Source organism: Phalacrocorax aristotelis, chromosome 11 (genome assembly GCF_949628215.1).
Source record: "Phalacrocorax aristotelis chromosome 11, bGulAri2.1, whole genome shotgun sequence".
NCBI lineage: Eukaryota > Metazoa > Chordata > Aves > Suliformes > Phalacrocoracidae > Phalacrocorax > Phalacrocorax aristotelis.
In genome coordinates, this window is record NC_134286.1 from 9,908,129 (window position 1) to 9,919,822 (window position 11,694).

General features: G+C 50.2%; 1 protein-coding gene across 1 annotated transcript in view; it reads left to right on the forward strand.

Annotated features, from left to right (window-relative positions):
• The window catches only part of HS6ST2 (heparan sulfate 6-O-sulfotransferase 2), a 133,483-nt gene extending 122,792 nt beyond the window's left edge, over window positions 1-10,691 (forward strand). Inside the window, exon 2 of the mRNA XM_075106813.1 lies at window positions 9,297-10,691. Coding sequence (XP_074962914.1) covers window positions 9,297-9,999 — 703 coding nt within the window. The 3' untranslated portion in view covers window positions 10,000-10,691. The remainder of the gene's footprint in view (window positions 1-9,296) is intronic.
• Window positions 10,692-11,694: the final 1,003 nt, after the last annotated feature.

Consider the following 11,694-nt stretch of genomic DNA (forward strand, 5'->3'; position numbering starts at 1 on the left):
CTATAGTAACATTCTGTGGTTATTCACCAGCTCTTTTGCAGTGGCCTCCTTTTCGCTTTGGGAGGTCTGCCATGCTTTTTAATGGATCCGTAAGAGAGCTCTGCGAACAGGGAGGTGCTGTGCCGTGCCTGGAAGATGCTGCATGCCACGGCTCCGGTAGATGCGAGTTCCTGGGGACGGGGATGGTTCCTCCCGCGGGGAGTAGGAAGGTACTCCTGGTACTCTGTGGGCTTCAGAGCTTGGTTTTTCAAAAGGCATCACTCACACTTTGACTTTTCCTGGTGTGTATTAGGGGCAAAATTCAGCTCTGCATCCTCATTTTTTAAGGGATACTCGCCCTTAGCAAGAAAAGCACTTTCCAAAGCCAGGACCTTGTGTGCTGCCGAGGCCAGTGTCACAAATCCAGTGTCACCCATACTGCAGCTCATCATCTAGCACGAAGGGAGCGTGACACGCTCTTAGGCTGATACTCCTCAGCCACCTTCTCGCTCTTTTCCTTGCGTTTTACTTCCTGAGTGCCGCTGTGGGGGTCTTGGCACTACTGCTGCCTTCCATCCAGATGCCTCTATCAGGTAATTAAGCTAACGAGGTGGGAAGTTTTGCTGCTCTGGGTAGGTTGTGGTGGGAGGTGGATGTTTCCAAAGGGCAGTTCAGTCCTTTTCCCAGCAGGTCGGCTGGGTGGGATGGGTCTGGGGCCCTCTGCCCGGCATTGCCACCCTTTCCCATGCCAGACTGGGTGAAGGCGGTGGATTCGGAACCAGCTCCAGCGGCTGAGTTGCTCTTCTGTTTGCCGAGTCTAAAAATGGAAACTTGCTTCTCTTTTTATGCACCACTGAAAAAAAAGTAAGTAAAAAGGCCACTGTTCCTGCTAAATTGGTTGTGAGCAAGGATATCCTGCAGAGATCTTAATAATACAGGCAATTATGAAATTAATACCACTCTGGCAAATCTGCAGGTCAGCTCTCCCCTCTGCAGGCAATGCTGTGGACAATTAGTTTGTGCGTGAGGGTAGCTGGGAGCATGTGCATGTGTGAGGCTGCATATTTTTTACTTACAGCTTCTTTTTTTTTTTTTTATCTTCATGTGCATGTGCCATGCCTGCACATACATGAACATGTACCTTGAGCTGCAAAATCTTAAAACACTGTCTTCCTCTGTGCCTGAAACGCTGCTTCTTTGCAAATCTTGCCTATTTGATAATGTCATGGGCAGCAATGGGCTGGTGTAATTGCCATTCTTGCAAAACCCAGCTCCTTTTTATGGGTTCCTCTTGCACTTTTCTCCTGCTGCCGTTACTGTGGGTAGGCTGCTGGCTTCCTACCCCCACCATTAGTGTTTCTAGACAAAACATCTCTGTGATTCATTGGGTGCTGATAGGAGTGAAAACATAATGATTACTTAGAGGAAATGTAAATTTACATTTGCTAACGGCTTTAATTCACAGTTCTGAAACACTTATCTCCTTTTCTCCCAGGCCTTGTTTGGAGCTAATGCATGGTACAATTCTCTGGTGCCATCCTGAGACCTGGAGTAAAGGAATATAGCCTGTGCACTTATAGTTTTGCAAACAGTGCAAGGAAAAGCGGTGTTTGTTTCTCCTCCTCTCCCTCCCCATGATCTTTATACTTCTTTTATGAAGAAATATTTTTTTCATCTAGATTTTGCTGTACTTTGAATTTTGGATGAGGTGGAGCTGGAAGTTTAGTTTAATTGAAATGACTGCATGAAGAGAGGTCTCGTAGGAACAAGCAGGACCCATCCCTGGGTCTGTCTGCTCAGCAGGAGCTGCACTGAGGCCCCTGGGAAGGGGAGAGGAGAGGGGGAGCAGACCTGCTGCGATAACCCTGCTCTGTGCTCGCCTCCTCGCAAGTGCTGCGACCGCCTGGGAGGACCTGGCGTGGGCAGCCGGCCTGCGCATCTGGGGCATGGAGGCAGCCGTGCAGCCGCCATGGGACACTGGGCATGAGATTCCTCGCCCTGAAGCTCCCGGGGAGCGCGACAGTCACCCTTGCTCCTCTCCCTGGCTGAGATGGGGCCTGTTGCCCTCGTCTGCGGGGCCAGGAGGGCTGGGAGCAGGGAGGAGCGCTGTGGGAAGCCCGTGGGTGATGCTTCTCGGCTGCTGCCGTTGCCATCCACATCACTGCTGCAAAGCATCTGGGACTGATCTGGAGTAGATGCAAACGTTTGATTCCCAGCACTGCGTCAGTGAGCTTGCCAAATATTTTGGCCTCGTTTCTGCGAGCTGTGCTGCGGGAGCACCTCTCAGCAGGGAAGAGGTATTCCCATTTCAGGGGGGTTTCCAAGGGTGCACGGTAGAGGCAGCAGAGGCTGTCACCAGGATGCTCACCCCTGTCCTTTTTTGTCTCTAGGTGACAAAGTTTGTTAAGAATCAGAATGAGTCACAGTAGTAAATGAACATTTTACCTCTCTCTGAGAAATCTCCAAACAGATGCCTGCCTCCAACAAATAAGGCAGCAGGCATATTTCTCTTGGAGGAACAATTTGCAGTATTAGCAAATCAAATTCTCAGTGGGCCACTCTTGATGGGAATTAACCTCACCTACTGGGAGCGAAGCATTCTCGGCGCCTGGCGTGGCGTAATTGAGTTTGACTTCTCGTAGAGACATGGGCGTGATTGGTCAGCCGGGAGACCCTCTGCCAAAGGTTAAAATCCATCGGCAGCTTTGGAGCCGCACAGGGAGGGTTTCTAAAAGTAGAGCAAGAAATGCGAGACTCACACTGTTCACGTTCCTGACCTTCCATCATTATCTGCAACTTTGCTGTCAAATTATCCCAAGCGGAGATGTTTCGGGAGCAGTGCGGGGCGAGGAGCGGCGCAGGAGCCTGCCTGCGGCAGAGTGTCAGGGCACCACTGGGAGCAGCAGCGGCGAGGGGGACGGGATCTCGGACCCGTGCGCAGGTCCAACTTCCTTGGGTCAGATGAACTGTGAGAGAAGTAGTTTCTGTCTCAAAAAAAAAAAAAAAAAGCTTAAAAGAAAGAATACGTGACACCACTTTTATAAATGAGCTCTGTGGATTTTTATTCAGTGGCATGAGCAATTTATGGGGAGGGTGGGAAGAACACTGATCGTCCTTGTGCTGCCTGCTGCTTCTGATGATTGTGCATTGTTTCCGGTGCCGAAGCACCAACCCTGTGATTACTTTTCTTTTTTCAGTAGCTCAGTCCTTCATCCTTTGCATCATATGCAGAATCTCTGCTGCAGGCTTTTAGTTCATTTTATTTGCTTTTCTGCTGGACATGGTACACATCTGGTCTGTCCCTTTGCCCCTGCCCCTTCAGAGGGAACTTCAAGTTCAAAATGACCATCCTCACCTGGAGCGTAACTTGGTTTCACACTGCCCTGTTAATGTACCATAGAGTCCATAAACTGCAGGAAAAATCCCCCAGAGTAGGAAACATTCCCAAATTTCCCTTCCTCTCCTATCTCCATCCAACGAGATGGAGACACTTGTGTAAAATGGACTCCCATTCATTGCACAAGCCCGTCTGCATCTCCAAACTGTCCTAGCCAGGCTTGCCGTCTGGATGAGCTTGACCTAGATACAAACTGGGTGCTTGAGCCTTAGTTTCGTTGGGAGAATGGGACTGCCCCAGTACATTCCCTGGCAGTCATAGTTCTGCTTCCTCAGCCATGGGCCAAAGCTGTGTTTCCCTGGGTTAGTTTGCCCTCGGGCACAGTTGGAGGAAGGAGGTCGGAATGTTCCCCAGGGCTGCGGTGCCCCCTGTACAGAGGCTGTAGGCTTCTCACCCTCTGCAGCCTACAGAGACTTTCTTGCTACAACCTAATTTCTTAGCAGAAATGCGAAAAGGTCACTCAATCCCTCACCTACTGATCCATACGCTAATGGATGTAATGGTGAGTGGATGTTTAGCTTTCAGCTCCCCTCTCCAGCTCCTTACCTCATAGCTCCATCAAGCCAGGCTCAGGTTTCCAGGCTGAAGGCATGGCAGCTGCCAGCATCTGACCTCCAGCCTTCCTCTATCTCAACGAGCAATTAAAGAGTGCAGCAGCCTCTGTCCTCTGGCAGGGATCGATACTCCTTGCCTTGACACCAGAGGGAATTTTGACCTGAAGAGGCTCAGACATGCTGAGCTAAAGCCAGCCCTAGTTGTGGTCCTCATGGAAATGGTACCCGTTTGGACCCCACAGCAGTTGCTTAGAGCCTCTCCATTGCCCTGGGAGCAAGTGCAAGAGTTAAAGCCACTAGACCAGTTTCCTGGCAAGCCCTTCACCACTGGCACACAGCCCACTGCTCTGTCGCCCTTAGGGTGGGTGCTCAGCTGCTGATGGTCCGTTTTGCCAAGCCTCTTGTGGCAGGGGGGCGTGTGGCACAGCAAAGGAGGAGCGAAGGGAGCTGCAAGCCTTCCCCACGCTCTCCAGCTGCAGGTTGGCCGTAACCCCTTTCTCTCTGCATCGCCTGGGTTGCTGCCGCTTTGCAGTCCTGCTTTGCAGAGCTGGGGCGGTTGGGTTGGGACAAGATGCACTTTTGCTTTAGAGGTTCTGACCCATTTTGATGCTAAAACAAAGTCACCCCTTCCTCACCTCATTTCAGCAGAGCATCTCCACATGCAATGAGCCTCCTGAGTACCGCGGCGTGGGTAGCTGAGTATCCCTTCCCTGGCAGCTCCTCCGAGCTCTGAAGTCTCTGGCTTTAGTCAGTGCTGTCATCCCCTGTGGTTTCACACCGCCTCACTTTGACTTCAATTTTTTTTTTCTTTAATGTTGCTTTTAGAAGCTTGCTACAAGGATGCTTTTAAAAAAAAAAATCATTAGATTGGAAAAAAGGATTCTCATTCAGCCCCTGTGCTGGGCAGAGGTGGTGCAGGGACTGGCACAGATGCACTACGTGACCACAGAATTATCCTTTAAAGTGAGCAGATGGCTCAGTGTCAATAAACCCCTCAGAGAAATTCATGGAGGTCTTTGAGGTTTCAGTTTGCTTTGTGTTTTCTCCAGGGGCTGTGCAAGAAGGAGAGAGGGGGCTGCTCTGGGCTGAGGAACCGGACAGCTAAAATCAGGTCTGTCCACTGACAGCACAGGTTTCTTGGTCCTTCCTTTCAACAAAAACTATCTTATTTTAGCAAAAGTCATCTCATAGCAAAAATGTCAGGCAGGGGGCTGTCCCCCAACCCAGTATGTGTTGTTCCCATGTGGGGTCTCTGGGATGCTGACATGGGGCAGCAGAACTCGTGCAGGAGGAGGAAGAGGCGAGAGCATCTTCATGACCATGCAGGTTATTAAAGTCCCCTGGGACCCGCCATGGGGCATTCACATGGCAGCACCACTGCCCCACAGTGCCCGTGTTGGGTCAGTTGGAGGGAGCTGTGGTTCAGGCCCGTGGTGAAACATGGCTTTACTGGCACTGCAGTGACACCGGGACAGCGTGGCAGCTGGCGTGCCAGGGGGATGCAGTGAGGGCTGGCACTGCTGCGGCCGTGGGGAGGCTGAGCACATCCCCTCTCTCCATCCCTGCCTTCCAGCACATCACCCTGCCTGTCTCTGCCATTTTCCCATTTTCCTTGTCCCACCCATGGGTAGAAGCATCAAAGCACCAAGAAAGCCCGGCTTTCACACTCTGGCAGATGATGCGATCCATTAGCTGGGCATTTGTCTGAGAGGAGCCTCTGACCTTTCCTGAGCTCCTCCACAGTAGTGGATCGTGCGCAAAAAATTCACGGCTCCCAGAAACACTCCGGCTTCAGCCTTGCAGTGATGTGATGGGCAGGTCAGGCGGTGCAGCATGGGGAGCAAACTCAACATCGTGGGACTGTTCGGTCCCCACGTTCCTCAGGGAACAGCTGTGCACAGGGAGATACCAAACGCAAGTGACTGTCACACCATCTCACGTTCCTGATGGCTTCAGGGTCAACCTACTTCCTGAGCGAGCTCCTTTTGTTCTCTGCTTTGTAGGCATCCAGCTCAACTTTATTAGAAAATCCACGTTTCTGATGAGTGCAGCTCTTCAAGTCAGAGTGATGATTCACAGGAAACTTTGAGCTCTACCTGCAAACATGTTGTCTCAGGCTCTGAAGCACAAGCTTCAAGGAATGGGCAAGAGCTCAACACCCCCTTGTTAAGATAGCAGAAAGAACAAGCTGTTATGTATGGAGCTAAAAATACTTGCAAAGCTTTGAGTCTTACTCCCAATTGCAGCAGAAGGATGCTCTAAACGCTGATGGACAAACCTGTCTCTGGCACAGCTTTGACTTGATGATGCATTAAAGCCTTTGTGACTTTTTGAAGCTCAGTTCAGATAAACACAGAGCAGCACAGCTGCTTTTCTGGAGCTGATGTGATTTCTAACTTGGATGAGAGTGGCTTGGGGCAAATCCAAAAGCTGGTGTTCCCAAAAGGGATGGTGTCTTTTTCAGTAGAATTTTAACAGGGAAGCTTAAGAAGGGGAGAAATGCACAGAATAGCGCTAAGATTGGCCCAGCAGCTGACAAAGCATCTCCCTGTAAGTTGTGTCTTGAAAGCAGGATTCTTCTGAGAAATAACGACACGGTATAAATAACAGCCACGAGCCTGTTTGCAGGGAGCCCTGCTCAGGCCAGGTGGGATATGGGCAATGGCCTGGCTTCCTGAGCGCAGGGTGCCGGAGGGAGCCCGGGCACCCCCATGCTCACTGCAGAGCCCAGTGAGCATCTTTGCTCAGCCTCATCTCCCCGGCCTCCCTCGGCTGTGGTGTTTTCTCCTGACAGGCGCTGGTGGAGGTATCTGCCTGGATGAGCCTGCCGGCCACCGGGGGTGATGGTGATCCGTTACGACACAGTTTCTTCCACCAACATACAAGTTTTTATTCATTCTTTTGTTTTTACCACAGCAGCCAAAGGAGGCACTTTGTCACTGCCTGTGACCAAAGAGCACAAAGGGAGAGCGGCTGAACAGTTTGAGCTATGATAAAATGCTCGCCGTAACGATCTTGGCTCAGGATTTATTTCCCGTCTTGCATTAACTCCCCATCGATTGCTGTGATGACCTTAGAGCGTACAGTTTTGTTGGCCTTCTCCCTTAGTTGGCAGCACCCCCGTGCCCGCACCCCGCTCTTCTCCCAGCCTTGCCAAGCTGCTGACAGGCCAGGCCGTACAACCTGCTCTGGGGTGAGCAGAGCTTTGCTTTTGCCTCCGCCATCATCAGAGGTTTGTCGCTCTGTGTCAGTTGCTATATCAGCCTAGAGGTTAGGGCTATATGGCATTAACTTGTTATGGCTTGAGGGTCAGGTCATTATTTTAGTGCAGTAACCCGATGAACGAGATCCACGGGTGAGGGGTTCTGGCAGAATTTAAAGAAGGAGCTTGTGTTTGCCCCAGAGATGCTCTGTTTCCCCATGTCAGGGGCCCCCACAACGCTGTGTTGTTGCTGCATCAAAGGAGCGTGGTGTACAAGAGTGACCAGGGTCAGCTCCTGCTCGTCGGAGTGGTGGGTTGGGGTGATGGTGCTCGTGGAAAGCCCTTTGCTCTGTTGGGTTCTCCAGCACAACCAGAGACCTGCTCAGATGACAAAGAGTGAAACTCTGCCCGTCTTTGCAAGGGACGGTGAGAGGTTGGTGGCTGCCGCTCTGGGTGTGCGACGTGAAAGTCAGCTTCATCCTCACTCCCTCTTAACTCCAGCTTTCACAGTGTAATGTAGCGACACTTTTGGAGAAAAGTACCTTCTTCAGGGTCGTGGCAGGGACTTTGGCTCCCTTCACCTGTGTGAGCTTGCGGCCAAAGCCCTCAGAACCGGGGAGTAGCACCACAGTGAGCATGGGGACGGTGATGGTGCTGATTGCAGTGTCCCGGCTTTCCGAGAGCGAGGTGCTGTTGTGTCCAGCACTGATCGGTACTGGGCTCCTTGGTTTTATTTGGTTTTGCAAGTTCATTGTACTATCTACTTATTTAATTATTTATGAGCGTGCATGCTCTAAATGGGAAGAGGAATGGCGACTGTCCGGGTTTCCTTTGCCCTGTGCTGTTGGATGCTTTCAGTGCTTCTGATTTGCTCTTTAGTCCACCCAGAAACAATTTTCTGTAAAACATTGACATCTAGTGGCTTTTCTGCTGAAGGAAACGATAGGGAACAAAAGATTGGCTGCGGGGTGGCCAGTTGTGATGCCACTCGGGAAAGCAAATGGATGTCCCTTCCCCTCCTTACGCAGCACCGAGGACATGGCGATCACAGCCCGGGGGCTCAGGGCTCCTGGGCACACGCTCCTCGGAGTCCTCATCCTGGCAGGACAGTTTGCTTATTGAGCTGCTTTAATTCCATTTACTTAAGCAGATGGCTGGTATCCTGACAGCGTACCTCCAGCATCATTGCTGAGGTTGTGGTCCTGTTAAAGGAGGTGCGAAGAGCTTGGTGTGTATGTCTTCAGGCTGCCAACAGCGGGCAATGTGGTGTTTGATGGTTTGACGACCCAGGGTGATCTCTTAATGCTATGTAAGGTTGAGCTTGCAGCTTTTCCAGCTGGCGGCCTGACGGGGTTCCCTGCGGCAGTGTGTCCCCGGCGATGCCACCATCCTGTTGCTCCAAACCAAAGCCAGCACCTCCCTTGGAAATGGTTTCTCTTACAAAATACTCCAATGCATCCTTTAATTTCCTGTTATTCTCTTATCTCTCCTCTCTCGTTGTTACAGTCCTGTGGCAGAAGGCAGGAGGATAAAACAGGATTTGCATGGGCATTTCTGACATCCTCATTTCAGTGCAAGTGGGTTGGGGCACATCCCATTTATCTGGCCTGCAAGAGGAAATGTCTCGTAGGAAACATCTTCCTGATAGGTGTGGCACAGCTCTGGGGCTCGTGCAGCTGAGACCCACAGCTGTTCATCAGGACTACCTAAACTTGTCAGCGCAGCTCTGCTGTACAAGTAAAATAAAAAACCCAGAGCTACCTGTGCCCTGGTTGGGTTGGGACGTACATCCTGGGAGATATTTCGATTATTCTCCCAAGGTCTGGGGAGAGCATCACTTGAGGCTCCTGGCAGGAGCACGTTGCCACGTGGGCAGCCCAGCACAGAGGGGAGTCTTGGGTTCCCTTCTGCCTCTGTAGAGGCAAAACCCGTTAAGCAGAGGCAGGCGTGTGCAGGTAGATACAACCCTTCCCGCTCCCCCCCCAGGGAGTTTGTTCAGCCATCCTTCACCCTGCAGAGGTGAGCACGCAGAGGAGCGCTCTGCAGCAGGGCTCCTGAAAGCCTCTTAAGTGCATCTCCAAGTTTCTATTGATTTTGAATGTTAATGCGCTGTGTGCTGGAGACACACGGGACTAAACGCTCTGCCTTCCTCTCCCCTTGGCAGAAATTTCTACTATATCACCATCCTGCGTGACCCTGTCTCCCGATACCTGAGCGAATGGCGCCACGTCCAGCGAGGAGCGACGTGGAAGGCATCCCTGCATGTCTGCGACGGCCGGTCCCCGACCACCGAGGAGCTGCCCAGCTGCTACACAGGGGACGACTGGTCGGGCTGTTCCCTGCAGGAGTTCATGGATTGCCCCTACAACCTCGCTAACAACCGCCAGGTCCGCATGCTGTCCGACCTCAGCCTCGTGGGATGCTACAACCTGTCGGTCATGCCCGAGGAGCAGAGGAATAAGGTTCTGCTAGACAGTGCCAAGGAGAACCTGAAGCGGATGGCCTTCTTCGGCCTGACCGAATTTCAGCGGAAGACTCAGTATCTCTTTGAGAAGACTTTCAACATGAACTTCATCTCGCCGTTCACGCAGTACAATAGCACAAGGGCCTCCAGCGTGGAGATAGACGAGCAGACTCAGCAGCGCATCGAGGCCCTCAATTTTTTAGACATGGAATTGTACGATTATGCAAAAGACCTGTTTTTGCAGCGGTACCAGTACATGCGGCAGAAGGAGCACCAGGAAGCACGGCGGAAACGCCAGGAGCAGCGCAAGATCCTGAGGGCGAAGCAAGCGCACCTGAGAGAGCAGGGCGAGAACAGCTCCAGCACTGACTACATAGGGAACGTGGAGCGGTGGCGGCGGTAGTGGGGGGGAACTCGCCAGACGCCGAAAGCGAAGCAGAACCCAACCCAACCCGCAAATCGGAGACGATGGAGCAGTCCGAACAAACTACGCTTCTGGAGGGTTTGAAGCAAAAAGAGGTGAAAATGTTGCCTTTGCAGTTGCCTTTGCAGTAAATGTTGTACTGTACGTGGAACACTTAATCTTAGCGTGTAATTAAATTGTCCTTTTCAGGTTTGTTGGATTATTTATGAAATACAGGAGCCAAGTCGGCTCATCGGAAATGGTTGCTTGGACGTTTATTTAAAAGAAAAGAAAAAAAAAAAAATCCTTAAATTAGTTATGAGTACAAAATGGGATGCAGGAAAACGTTTATGATGCTCGGCTGAAATCTATCTGGGAAGCAAACTCATTTCCTAATAATGAGCAGTTAGCATACTCTCACAATACAGTATATGAGCAAAACCTTTTCCCTTTGATTTTATCTTAATTTTATTTTAATAATGTGTTTTCAAGGGCACCGACTGCTTATGATATTTACCAAGTTAATGAATGGACGATGAAGGGAACAATAAAGGTCTAGAAAAAATATTGACTAGTTTTATGTTTAATATTGGCTTTTAAAAGGAATAGAAGTAATTTCTCTAGTTATATAAATATTTAAAATTTTAAACTTTTTCTACCTACTACTGTTTAGAGTTTTAAGCTTGGTCTATCTCATTAAAAAAAAAAAACAGACGTACATACTTTTCTGAACTCAATGCCAATGTTAAAGACACTGTTTCCAGAATTTTTCAGGGCAGTATGATTTTAACCATTCTGGAGAACTTACAGCACATCTTCATGTTTCATAAAGCGTTTTCCAAATTATAATCTTGTGACAGTGTCTAATTTTAAGTCTTTCTTACCCATTAGAATGCATAATGCTGAATTTATCATTCCTTAATAATTGGTGGTATAAACTAGATGAAATTATGTTGCAGATATTTGTGTAGTGTCTTTAAAAAGGCATAAAACTCTAATCCCAGCAATATTATGAAGAGAATTGCTCAATGGAAGAAGTAGATTTACACTTGAATTAGGATTTACTTCCAGTAAATCTTTGCTACACCAGATAAGAACAGGGCTTTTGTTTTTTTCCTCTGTGCTCTTGGGCCCTTCTTAGCGATGACACATGAGCGAGGACTAAAAACGACGGAAACCAATTTTACCATAGCCATAGTTATACAGGATGAGAAGGTTGCATGGTGCACGGGGATGCCGCAGCCCGCGCCCGCGCCGGCTTTGCTGGGGTGCAGGGTGCGGAGCTGGAGCTGGACTGGGCTCACCTGCAGCCCTTCGGCCTCACCGAGACCGACAGGGAGAGGAGACGGGGCAGGAGGTGTGAGGGACTCCGATAAATCTCTATGCAAAAAAATAAAATAAACCTCTGCAAGGCTTGGGCTATACATTCAAGCAAGCTCAGAAATTTTGTACGTAGCCTGCAACGCCCCCGAGCTCGGCGCTAAATGGCGATCTCGGCGCGGGTGTGTGGTGATGGAGCACCCGAAAAGGGCGCTCTTTGTCCCAATGTACGCGATGCTTACGTGGCTCACTTGCACTATTGCCTTTCGCCTGTGATACTCTATACACCAAGAGGGCAGGGGGGCGTAAAATGAGGCAGAAGGCTTTAAAAACATCTTACGGCTCCACGCCTAAGTTATGTGAAAGTTGTTTTAC